At 62.5% G+C, this 12694-nt stretch overlaps 1 protein-coding gene and 2 non-coding genes across 3 annotated transcripts; all 3 read left to right on the top strand.

Annotated features, from left to right (window-relative positions):
- The first annotated feature begins 2417 nt into the window (after positions 1-2417).
- Positions 2418-5276, top strand: LOC113962957 (40S ribosomal protein S11). Its single transcript, XM_027673750.1, has 5 exons — positions 2418-2520; positions 3271-3402; positions 3624-3699; positions 4158-4287; positions 5103-5276. The coding sequence occupies exons 1-5, from the start codon at positions 2506-2508 to the stop codon at positions 5224-5226; spliced, it is 477 nt and encodes a 158-aa protein (XP_027529551.1). The 5' UTR covers positions 2418-2505; the 3' UTR covers positions 5227-5276.
- Positions 3805-3889, top strand: LOC113962959. Its single transcript, XR_003532615.1, has one exon. It is a non-coding gene; the product is annotated as a small nucleolar RNA SNORD35 (small nucleolar RNA).
- On the top strand, positions 4893-4982 carry LOC113962958. The gene has a single exon (XR_003532614.1). It is a non-coding gene; the product is annotated as a small nucleolar RNA SNORD35 (small nucleolar RNA).
- Positions 5277-12694: the final 7418 nt, after the last annotated feature.

Here is a 12694-nt window from a genome sequence, read left to right as displayed (position 1 = left end):
GGGAGCTGGGGAGCCCCGGGGTTTCTGCATGGGGAGTGTGAGTCTGGGGCAGGTCTGGGGGCACACTAGGGCACAGGTGCCACCCCCGTGTGCCCCCCGTCCCGCAGCCCGCAGCCGGAAGCCGTCCCTGGGGGAGCTGCTGCTGCGCCACGCCAACAGCCCGACGCGGGCGCGGCACGCGGCCCAGCTGGCGCTGCAGGGGCTGCGGGACGGGGGGCTGCAGCCCCTGCCCCCCCTGGCCCCCCCGGCGCGGCACGGCGAGGCCCTGCGCGTCCGAAACGCCGTCTACTGCGCCGTCATCTTCAGCGAGTTCCTCAAGGAGCTGGCGGCCATCGCCCAGGCCCACGCCGTCACCTCGCCCTTCCTCACCGAGCCCCCCGAGGAGTGACCCACCCCCCCCCCAGGCCCCTTTTTAACCCCGGACTTGGACCTTTTTAATTTATTGGGGCGGAGCTGGGCCGAGGCAGGGCTGCGCTTCGGACACGAGTGGCCGCCCCCCGCCCCGTGCCCCGGGGGGGCAGGGCAGGACCCTGGGGGTCCCCTGGGCCGGCGGGGCGGGGGGGCACGGGGCGGGCTGGCTCTGCCCCCCTCGGCCCCCCGGGGGTCCCCGGTGCCCACCCAGCTGCTCTCTATGCAACCCCCGGGGTGTGGGGCTGGGGGGGCGCGGGGGGGCCGTGCATGGGGAGGGGGTGTGTGTGTCTGTGCTGTGTAAAACCCTTCGGAATAAAGGGTCTGGCCGAGGGCATCGTCCCCTTGTCTGTGCTGCTGTCGGGGCACGGGGGTCTGGCCAGGACACGGGGGGCCCCACATGCAGCCAGCTGCTGGCCTGGGACACCCCACGTCTGCCTCTCCTCAGCTCTGGGGGGCTCAGGGGGTGGCCATGGGGCAGCGAGTGCTGCTGGAGCCGTGGGGTGAAGCTGTGGCTGTTGGGGGGCAGCGGCAGCACGTGGAGAAGGTGCTGGTGTTGGCCCCCCAGGTGTGGGGGGGTTCCTGTCCAGCACCCACGTGGGACCCCTGGGACCCCTTCCCTGTTCATGGCCATCGCCCCACAGCTTCCCCAGTGCTGCTGGGGTGGGGATGAGGACGGAGGTGGGGATGGATGGGGTTAGGGATGGGGATGATGCAGGTTGGATGGAAGTGGGGTTGGGATGAGGAGGATGAAGATGGGAATAGAGGTGGGATTGGATGGGATGAGGATGAAGGGGATAAAAGGGATGGGGCCCCAGTGGTGGCACCTCCCAGGCTGTTGGGGGGCACTGGGGGGCACTGCCCACTCCCCCAGGACTGATGGGTGCCCCAGGGTGTCCTGTTTACCCCTCCATGTCCTGCAGGAGCCGTGGCTGGAGAGCATCCATATTTTCCATTCCAGTAGTTCATGTTTTTGTTGCAGTCACTCGGTGTGTCCACTGCAGCTTTTCTCCAGTTCTACAGCATGGAAACACTGGGGAGGGGGAGCAGGGTGGGCTTTATTCCAGCCTTTTCTTCCCCAGGAGTATGGAAGGTCACCCACCCAGCAATGCAGAGCCTGGCTCTGGGGCTCCAGCTGCACACCAGGGCTGGGAATCAACGGGACGAAGTGATAGCAAATAATAGTGCAGGGAGATGAACCCGCTGTGGTTAGATCCCAGTGGCACCTCCCCTCCGCTGAGGAGCTGGCCAGGGGCTGGAATCCGGGGGTCCTGCCCCCACCATGCCCTGTTCCAGCCCTCACATCCCTGTGGATGAGACTTTTTCCTAGTTCCCAATCGATTGTGAGCAACTCCCAGTCATCCCTTTAGCTCCAGGTCAGGTTTTCAGCCCAGGTGAGGTAATTTCTGTGTGAGAAACAGCGTGGCCAGCAGGACTGTGTGAGTGATTTTGTGCCCCTGTGCTGGCACTGCTGAGGGACCTCCAGGGCTGTGTCCAGGTCTGGGCCCTCACAAGAGAGACACAGAGGGGCTGGAGCGTGTGCAGGGAAGGGAACGGAGCTGGGAAGGGGCTGGAGCAGCAGGAGGGGCTGAGGGAGCTGGGGGGGCTCAGCCTGGAGCAAAGGAGGCTCAGGGGGGACCTTCCGGCTCTGCAACCCCCTGACAGGAGGGGGGAGCCGGGGGGGGTCGGGCTCTGCTCCCAGGGAACAAGGGACAGGAGGAGAGGGAACGGCCTCCAGCTGTGCCAGGGGAGGCTCAGGTTGGCCAGGAGGAGGAATTTCCTGCTGGAAAGGGTGGTGAGGCCTCGGCAGGGGCTGCCCAGGGAAGTGGTGGAGGTGTCCGAGGAAGGCCCGGCCGTGGCACTCGGTGCTCTGGGCTGGGTGCCGGGGCTCGGGGCGGAGGTTCCCCCGCAGTGACCGGTCCCGAGTTCTCCATCTCCGGCCCCATTTCCCCGTCACCTTCCACCCGACGGGGCCCGTGACATCACACGCCGAGTGACGTCGCACGCAGCGTGACGTCGCTGCCGCCCCTGGCCCCGCCCCCGGGTTAACCCGCGCCGCGCGTGCTCCGCGGCCTCTTTCCGGCCGCGCGCGCCAAGATGGCGGACACGCAGGTGGGCGCTGAGGGGGCTCCGCCGGGACCCCCCGGCACGGCCCCGGGGCACCCCCAGGGACACCCCCCGGGGCGCCGCACCGGCCAGCGGGGCGCGGGGGAGGCGGCCTCGGCCCGAGAGGGGCGGCGGGAGCGGCGCGCGGGGGGGGGGGTCCGGCCCTGGGGTTTTGTGGCGGGACGCCGAGAGGGAGTCTCGGGAGAGGGACCCGCGCCCCGGGGCTGGGAGTGGGAGAGGGGTGTCCCGGGGCTTGGAGTTTTGGGGTGGGGGCGACGGATGGCCGGTCCTGGGGTGGCGGGGAAGGGTCCCCCGGTGTCCCGCGGGTTTGGGAGGGGAGGGAGTTTCGGTGCCCTGGGGTTTTGGGGCGGGGGGCAGGAGATGGGCCCGTGTCCCCGGGATGGAGGGGCGAAGGGGGCGGAACCTCGGTGCCCCACCGGTTTGGGGTGGGGGCAGAGGTTCCCGTGCCCCGGGGCTGGGGGAGGTCTCGGTGCTCCCCGGGGTTTTATGGGGTGGGTCTTGGTGACTCGGGGTTTGGGGAAGGGGGAGGGAGGGTCCTGGTGCCTCGAGGGTTTGGGGGAGGGCCCGGGACCGGTGCCCCGGGGTTGTGTGAGGTCTCTGTTCCCCCGGGGCCAGGGGGGAGGGCCTCAGTTCCCCGGGGCCAGGGCCGGCTCCAGGCCGGTGCTGAGGGTCCCTGAGCCCGGTGCTGAGGGTCCCGTTCCCGGCCCCACGCTGACCCCACCCCGCCCCCTGCAGACGGAACGCGCGTACCAGAAGCAGCCGACGATCTTCCAGAACAAAAAGCGGGTGCTGCTGGGCGAGGGCGGCAAGGAGAAGCTGCCCCGCTATTACCGCAACGTGGGGCTGGGCTTCAAGACCCCCAAGGAGGTGAGGGGGCCCTGGGCAGGGCCTGTGTGACCCCCGGCTGTGCCCCCAGGAGGGCCCTGCCCAGGGTGGGCATGGCACTTGGGAAGGGGCAGCGGTGGTGCTGGTGAGAGCCAGTATTCCCACCTGGACCACCCCATGGTTCCTTGCTGTAATGAGTGTCCCCTGAGCTCCAGTGTCACCTGAGCCGTGTCCACTCACCTGGCACCCCCCTGTCCTTGCAGGCCATCGAGGGCACCTACATCGACAAGAAGTGTCCGTTCACCGGGAATGTCTCTATCCGGGGCCGCATCCTCTCAGGTGAGATGGGACATCCCCGAGGGGAGTCCTGGGGCAGGTAATCAGCCCTGAGGTCCCTGGGGCAGGTGACCCCCCGGGTGCCTGTCCCCGCCCTGGTCCTGGAGCCGCAGATGATGCCGATCTCACGATGGTCTGCTGAGCCCACCACGGGCCTGACGACGCTGCCTCTTGGCTTCACTGATGCAGGCGACAGGACCAGGTGCTGGCAGGGACCCCCCGGGTGTGCTGTGCCTGGGGGGCAGGAGCAGGTGGTGCAGGAAGCACTAGAGAGTGTGTTAGAAGGGCTTAAAAAAGGGCCATAATTGGGTTTGTGACAGAAACGGGGAGGGCGTGGCCCGGCAGGGAGGGAGCAGCTGCCCCATGGCCTGGCAGGGCACTGAGCACCCCAGAGGGAGGTTAGGGTTTGGGATTCAGGTAAACACGGTGGAATACCTGTTCCCCTGTCCCCCGCGGCCCAGGTGTGGTGACCAAGATGAAGATGCAGCGCACGATCGTGATCCGCCGCGATTACCTGCACTACATCCGCAAGTACAACCGCTTCGAGAAGCGCCACAAGAACATGTCTGTGCACCTCTCCCCCTGCTTCAGGTGTGTGCTGCTGGCCCTGTGCCCCTGTCCCCCTGCTCCAGGGGTGTGCAGCTGTCCCTGTGCCCCTGTCCCCCTGCTCCAGGGGTGTGCAGCTGGCCCTGTGCCCCTGTCCCGCTGCTCCAGGGTGAGCAGCTGTCCCTCTGTCCCTGTGCCCCTGCTCCAGGGTTAGCAGCTGTCCCTGTGCCCCTGTCCCCCTGCTCTAGGGTTGTGCAGGTGTCCCTGTGTGCCCCTGTCCCCCTGCTCCAGGGTGAGCAGCTGTCCCTGTGCCCCTGTCCCCCTGCTCTAGGGTTGTGCAGGTGTCCCTGTGTGCCCCTGTCCCCCTGCTCCAGGGGGGGCAGCTGTCCCTCTGTCCCTGTGCCCCTGCTCCAGGGTGAGCAGCTGTCCCTCTGTCCCTGTCCCCCTGCTCCAGGGGTGTGCAGCTGTTCTTGTGTCCCTGTCCCCATGTGTGCAGGTGTGCCTGGGCTGTGCCAGCTGTGCTGGGGTTGTCCCCACAGCTGTCCCCATTGGCTGTGTGTGGTGCTGAGCTCACACAAGCTGCAGTGAGGACACACCTGGGTGGGACACGGGTGGGTTCATGGCCCAGCTCCTCACAGGAATCTGCTCCCAGGTGATGATGTCCAAACTCACGATGGTCTGCAGAGTCCCCAGTCTGAGGGGCTGCTGACAACGCCACTGGCATGTGCTGAACCACGGGGCAGGTTCTGGGCAGTACCTGTGGGAGCTCTGTGCTCCCTCCTGGGGAGAAGGGCCAGGTTTGGGGTTCTGAGGGACGGGGGAGCCCCGGGAGCCCCTGACCCCCCCTGGTGTCCTTGCAGGGACGTGCAGATCGGGGACATCGTGACAGTGGGCGAGTGCCGCCCGCTCAGCAAGACCGTGCGCTTCAACGTGCTCAAGGTGACCAAGGCCGCGGGCACCAAGAAGCAGTTCCAGAAGTTCTGACACCCGCGGGGAGAGGTGGGGGAGGAATAAACATTGGGAACGTGGAATTAGCTGTGTGTGATCCAAACTGAGTGCTGTGGGGCGCACAGCTCCTGGGGGCTCACCGGGCTGGGGCGGGCTCGGGGGTGTTGTGGGAGCCCAGGCACAGCACGGGGCAGGAAGGGACGTGCTCCAGCTGCTCCTGTCACCTCCTGGTGTGTCACAGTGAGTTCTCGGTCCAGCACTGGTTCGTGCTGGGTCGTGTCCCCTCTCCCAGCGCCACTGCAGCAGGTGACAGCAGGTGATAGCAGGTGAAGGGGCCTGGGGCAGCTCCAGTGGTGTCACCTTCACTTGGGGCCAGCTCTGACACTCACCTTCACCTGGGCCAGCTCTGGTGGAAGGAGATGAGCTTTAATGTCCCTCCCAACCCAAACTGTTCCATGTTCCATGACCTCTGGCTGCCTCCAGCTGCCGCAGGTGAAGCCCCACACCTTTGGCCACGGGCTGGAGCTCAGGGGGTTGAGCTGTAGCCGTGCTTTGTGCTCAGACTGTGGGAACAAACCTCGAGCTGTAAGGTAAGTTCATACAATTCTCAGTAAATTCAGACCTTCCAGGCTCGGGACATCTGTAAGTTCCCTCCTGGCCCTGCCAGAACCTCGGGACTGTCACAGGTCTGTGCTGGGAATTCGGGAGCAGCGGAGACTGCAGGACCTGGTGTATGGGGACGACAAGCGGGAGAGTCCCCAGTTGGTCAGGAGGTTCTTACTGGTCTCCCAGTGCCAGTGGGTGCCATGAGCACACTGGGGTTCATCCACCAGTTACTTTATGACCATGGGACATCCCTTGGAAGGGGCACACAGGGACCATTGGGTCCCTGTGCCCAGACAGCCATCCTGGCCTCGGGGAGCATTTCCCCCCGGGCAATGTCACTGCCCCGGGCACCAGGGTCCCCTGGCCGGGGTAGGAAGGGAGGAGCATGTGGGGGCAGGAGAAAAGGGGGAAATGGGACGGGGCATCCATCAGCCATCCCCTGAGCACCCGTGTGGGTCCCCCCAGCTCCTGAGCAGAGGGAGATGAGTCCCCCCAGCACAGTGCCCTTAAACCACCCCCAAATCAGGATGATACCACCGGCCCTGGCTGTGTCCCGACAGCGGGAAGGGCCATGGGAAGGACAAGCTCCTCAGCCATCTCCTTCCTGAGCTGCTGTTGGAGCACGGCCCCTCCCCGGGACAGGGATGGAGCAGGGAGCAGTGGAGTGTCCTGCACCCGGGTTACCTGGGTTACCTGAGCGCTGGTGTCCCGGTGGGGGTGGCAGCAGGTCCCACAAAGGTTGTTGGGTCCTGCTGTGGGATCTGCTCCTCTCCAGTGTTCCAGCTGCACCATCTGGGGCTGGGAGCGTTGACCTTGTGAAAACCACATTGATGGTGATTTCCATGGCAGGGACGGTGCCCTGGGTTATGCCAGATCCTGTGCCCTGGGCTGTGCTGGGTCCTGTGCCCTGGGCTGTGACAGTGCCTATCTGGGCTGACCCTCCCCAGTGCCAAATGCTGCAGGTTTGGCTCTGGATGCAGTCCTGGGGCTGCTGGGAATGAGCCCCGACTCCAGTGCCGGGACAGGGACACGTTTATCTGTTTGTCTGGCTGTTGGACCCAGGTGAATGGTGCTCAGGCTGCCTCTGAATGGTGCTCAGGCTGCCTCGTGCAGCCTCCTATTCCTGTGGGAGGACCTCATCCTCCCTGTCCCCCCCTCTCCTCCCCTTCCCAGGACACCTGTCCCGGGCTGCCCTGGAGGCACTGGGGCCCCCTGGAAGCCCCCAAACCTCCCATACCCGTTCCCTGGTGGATCCAGGACCCTCTCCGGGGGGACCCTGGGAGCCCCGTGGCACTGGGGGCTGTGCTGTTTCTCCACGTGGTTCCCATGGGGAAGCCCCCAGAGCCAGGACTGATCCACAGGGCCAGGACTGATCCACAGGCTGCTCAGAGCCTCCATCCCCCCCACCTTAATGCCCAATTATTTGCTCCTTGGGAGATTATCCCAAGCCTTCAGCCCAGAGTGATTAGTCCTCCTCTTTCACTCCCTTAAGCAGATTTGTCCAGCTAATGGGCCTCTTCTGTGAATTATCCCAACAAGCCCGTTTTTATCACCAAACTGGGACTTTGTCAGGGTGTCTGAGCTGGGGGTGGCCTGTGTCTCCCCCCTCCCCAAGCCCTGCTGGGAGCTGTGGCTCCTGGTGATGTTCCCCTGAGTCCAGCACAGGGACAGCTCCTGGTAAAAGATTTTCCTCTTAATCCCTTCCTAATCCCTTCCTGAGCCCTCCTGACATGCTTAGAGCTGCTGGATTTGGGGTTGTTTGGGGAGGCAGCTCCCAGCACTGGTGAGGGGAATGATTCATGTCCCCTTGGGCCACACTGGGGATGGGGACCCTCATTTCCCACCTGTCCTGAGGCTCCTGGGTTTTACTTCCTGCCAAAAGTTCACAGAAACCTCAGTGTCAGAGCTGAGGGACCAACCCCTTCCAGGGGTAGGAATGGAGTGGTTTGTCTTTTTTCTTCTTCTCTCTGGAGCAGGAGCCCCCAGGTCTGGGGCTGTGGGGACAGGAGGCCCCCCTGGCACAGGGCAAACCAGCCTGGCATGATCCACGGCTCCAGAGATCCTCTCCCTGGCACAGGAGAGCCAGCCTGGCATGATCCATGGCCCTGGGAGCTGGTGGCTGTTCCATGGCCTCAGCTGTGTCCCTGAGCCAACCCCGACTCCCCAGCAGAGTGGAACAAATGCCGCCAATTCCGTTAATTGAGGGTTCACTTCATCAGCCTCGTCCCCATCCAGCTCCCTCAAGGTCGGTGCTTGTCAGAGGAAGTTTGGAATGCATTCTCCTGTTGGACAGCTCAGTTATTCCAATTGCACTTGTTCCCGTTGCTGGAGGGACTCCCTGTCCTCTCCCTGCACGTGCCACTCTCAGACTGACCTCGGCACCTCCATTTCCAGTGGAAAGTTCCCAAATGCAGAAGCCTTTGTGGATCTGAGGGGCTCATGATTCCAGGGTGGGGCTGCCAATTCCAGCTTTCTCAAGGGTGGGAAGGGACCTCAAAGCCCATCCAGTGCCACCCCCTGCCATGGGCAGGAACACCTTCCACCAGCCCAGGTTGCTCCAAGCCCCGTCCAACCTGGCCTTGGACACTTCCAGGGATCCAGGGGCAGCCACAGCTTCTCTGGGCAACCTGGGCCAGGGCCTCCCCACCCTCCCAGCCAAGAATTCTTTCCCAATATCCCATCTAACCCTGCCCTCTGGCAGTGGGAAGCCATTCCCTGTGTCCTGTCCCTCCATCCCTTGTCCCCAGTCCCTCTCCAGCTCTCCTGGAGCCCCTTCAGGCCCTGCAAGGGGCTCTCAGCTTTCCCTGGATCCTTCTCTTCTCCAGGTGAACCCCCCCAGCTCTCCCAGCCTGGCTCCAGAGCAGAGGGGCTCCAGCCCTGGGAGCATCTCCATGGCCTCCTCTGGACTCCCTCCAGCAGCTCCACGTCCTTCCTGTGCTGGGGAAAACCCCAAAGATCCAGGGATTCACCCATCTGCTCTTTCCAGGCTCCATTTGCCCCAAGGGCCCCCTTTGGCCAGCACCACCCCTCTGTGGTGCCCCTGCTCTGGAATTGTTTGAGGAAGGCTCTGGGACTGGTTTGGATCCCCTGAGGCAGTTGCTTGTCAGAGCTTTCAGCCTGACTGGCGTCTGCCCACAGAGTTTTCACGGATTTCCCTCTTCTGCAGTATTTTGTTCCTCCCCCCAGTTTGGCTGTGGGGATTCCCCTCTGCCCTGCTTTGGCCATCCAAGTAGGAGTCTGCCTTGGCCACCACCTTCCCACTCCACATCCTGGTGCTTTTCTGTCCTGTCACTGAGGATTCCTTCTCCTGGGACGGAGAATCCAAATCCCCACGGGCGCTGCTGGATTGGCTCTTTCCTCCAGCAGCTCCAGGAAAAATTGGGTGTTAGGAAATATTTCTTCACTGAAAGGGTGGTGAGGCCTTGGCAGGGGCTGCCCAGGGAGGTTTGGAGTGCCCAGCCCTGGAGGTGTCCCAGGAAGGCCTGGCCGTGGCACTCAGTGCTCTGGGCTGGGGGACAAGGTGGGGATGGGGCACAGGGGGGACTGGACGATCCCTAAATTCCTCTGGGATTTCTGGTGTCCAAATCCAGGCTGTGTCTCCAGCTCTGAGCTCCTGAGTTTCTGCTCCTGGAGCCACCCAGCACCCTCAGCCCTGGGCAGCTGCTGCTGTGAGCTGTCCCTGACCTCCCCAGGCCGGAGCACCAGCCTGTGCCATTCATTATTTCTCCAGGAATTTAATTTACAGACTCAATTCATGAGTCTGCAGCTGTGGGGACGCGGTGCCGGCTCAGCTCCCGCCTCGCCCCGCGGGTTTCTCGGGATCGGTGTCCTCGTGGCCGTGGCTCCTTTGTTGGGTTCCAGGGAGACCTTCAGCCCCTCGTCCCTCCCCGCAGCCCCTCGGCCGCGCTGCTGACGCACACGGGGTGTCCCTCCCTCCCTCCTGCGCCTCCAGGAGATGCTCCATCCCGTGTCTGAGGGTCTCTCAAGGACACTCCGTCCCCATCCCGTGTCTGAGGGTGTCTCAAGGACACTCTGTCCCCATCCCGTGTCTGAGGGTCTCTCAAGGACACTCCATCCCACGCTTTGGCTCCCAAAGCTGTGGTTGCCCCTCCTGCCAGCGCTGGTCTCACCCCACGCTCCGGTGGGAAGCTCCCACTCATCTCCCCGTCCTCCTGTGGCTCGTCCAGAGTCACCCTCTGGGATCTGAACAATTCAATAACCTGCAGAGCTGGAAGTCCTCCCATAGCTCACACAATGCTTGAAATTTGGGCTGGAGTGGGCTTGGAGCAGCCTGGCCCAGTGGAGGGTGTCCCTGCCCATGGCAGAGGGTGTGGGGTGAGCCTTGAGGTCCCTTCCAGCCCAAACCATTCCATGGGTCTGTGATTCCATGATTAGAACACTTCAAGTCCCATTGTGGGAATTGTTAAATGCTTCCTGAGGCAGACAGGGGACAACATCCATCATCTGGGGACAGTATCTGTCATTTGGGGACAGGATCCATCATTTCCTGGGGACAACATCCATCATCTCTCTGGGAGTGCTGAAGGCTTTGCAGGGTCAGGTCCTCAAGGAGTTTTTCCATCAGCCCCCAGTGTCCCGCTCCACCCAACAGGGACTCGGCCCCTCAGGATGTGGCAGGGCCTGCTGAGGTCCCCGTGAGCTCTTCACTGGTTATCAGACCATGGGATGGAGCACGTTGGCTCCGCCCAAGGCTCTTTCCAACCCTGTTCTCCAATGGATGGACCCTGAGGGCAGCACCTCAACCTGCCCCCAGCCCGTGTGTGCACAGAGGGGCAGGGTCCCAATTTCACCTCCAGGGTCTTAACTGCCAGCCTGTGACAGTGACAATGTGCTGGGTCCCTGCCAGAGCTGCTTCCCAGCAGGAAATCCCAGCAGGAAATCCCAGCCCCCTGTCCCGGGCTGTCACTTTTCAGCCCCATCCCACCCCACAGCATTGCCCCGTGGTCAGTCAGAGTCTCCCTCACACCCTTTTTTGCCCCGTAACTCCCCCAGAATTTGGCCAGGCTGTTTGTCCTGCTCCCTCTCCAGCCCCGTGGGGACAGTTCAGCTGCAGCTCCGGGAGCTCAGGGATCGATGGTGCTGCAGGATCCTTACGGGATGAGACACGGAGCGATGGATGTTCCGGCACAACTTGTGAGAGAAACAAGCTTTTGGGTCCTGTGCAGGGCAGGGGGCTGCTGCCAGGGCTGCTGCCAGGGCTGCCACGGCCCTCTGCCCCTCCCCAGAGCAGGGCAGGCAGAAGGACCCTCCCAAAATGGAGATGTGCTTGGAAAATTCCCTGCGCCCGAGAGCAGAACAGGGAAAACCAGCACTGTCCCTACGTGGGGACCTGTGGGTGCCACCAGGCTTTTCCTGGTCCAGCCCCAGGAGCCCCATCCCACCTGTCCCACCTGGAGGGTCCTGGTGCCAGGCAGGAGCTCCCACCTGCAGCTGGGGCAGCCTGGAGAGGTTTCCATGGTGGAATTGCTGCTTATCCGAGCTCTGGGAAGCTGCTGCCATCCCCTGAGCCGGGCAGGCTGGGAGGGCTGTCACCACAGCCTGGCTCAGGGCTGTGATCACCTGTCGTTACACGTAATTCTGTGTCATTTTTTGCCATTTTTGGTGCGTGGTGACAACATTTGCTGTGGTGGATTCAGCCCCTGCCGAGCCGGCCTTTCCCCAGCGCCCTTCCCCTGGGAATTCCTCACCTTGCTGTGGCTCTACCCACAGACCTTCCCATTCCCTCACCCTGCTGTCACCACACCTCCACGTGTGGATGTGGCACTTGGGGACACGGTCAGTGGTGGCCTGGGCAGTGCTGGGGGATGGTTGGACTCAGTGGCCTCAGGGGGTGCTTGGCAAGGTGCTGATGGGTCAAAGGTTGGACTCTGGAGGTCTTTTCCAGCCTCAGTGATTCCAGGGTGTCCCATGTGGCAGAGCAGCAGCTCCTGCAGCCGCTGCCCAGGGGAAGCTCTGCCCATCCCACACATCTGTTTTGGGGGTCCTCTTGCTTGAGCTGCAGCTCAGGATGGAGAGGGCAGTTAATGGAAATAATTAAGTAGTTAGAAAATTAACTGCCCGCTGCTTCTGCCCAAGGCTGTTAGTTGTCTAGTTTTTTAATTACTTAGCTATTTAGTTGTTGAGTTGTTTAGTTGTTTAATTATTTAGCTATTCAGCAAATTAATTATTTAATTACTCAATTACTTATTTAATTATTTAGTCATTCTGCAAATTCATTATTCAATTACTTGGTTATTTAATTATTTAGTTATTCAGTAGAGTCATTATTTAACCTGCACGAGCCCCGCAGTCCCTGTGTCACCGTTTCCATCCCAATTTCAGTTTTGTCCCACAGATGTTCCATCCTGGAAATCCCTCTGAGATGCTCCGAGAGCAGAAACAGCGGCTCCTGAGCATCCCTGCTGCTGCTCCACATCCTCCTCTCCCGACCTCAGGACGGGTGGTGTTCACCACAGAGCTGTTATGGGCTGTTACATCGTGTTCCACAGCCCCGGGCTCTTCTCTCTGGGAGAAAACACTCACAGGTTAAATATATCCCGAGGTTCTGTGGGTGAGGAGACAAACACAAACCCACATGGTGGGGAAGATAGGAGGGGGGATGTCCCAGTTCTGCTCCCTGGGATGGCAGAGCCTGGCTGTGGCTCTGGTGAGAGAGGCAGGAGGGACCCCCCGAGCCCGTGTCTGGTGTGAACTGGCCCCAAATCTGCGAGAGAAGCAGAAGAAAAGCAAATAACCCCGTGAGGTTGGTGTGGGGCTGAGCTCTGCTGCTCTCCGATCTCTTGGGGGGGGTTTAGTGCTCTGGTTTGAGGGTGAAAGGGGGAAGGACAAAGCCCAGTGCTGAGGACAGGGGTGGGGTCCCAAAGGAGGCTTTTGGGGG

Source organism: Neopelma chrysocephalum, unplaced genomic scaffold (assembly GCF_003984885.1).
Source record: "Neopelma chrysocephalum unplaced genomic scaffold, ASM398488v2 Primary Assembly neopelma1_186360, whole genome shotgun sequence".
Taxonomy (NCBI): domain Eukaryota; kingdom Metazoa; phylum Chordata; class Aves; order Passeriformes; family Pipridae; genus Neopelma; species Neopelma chrysocephalum.
Note: the sequence above shows the minus strand (reverse complement) of the source record. Positions and strands in the feature narration are given on the sequence as shown.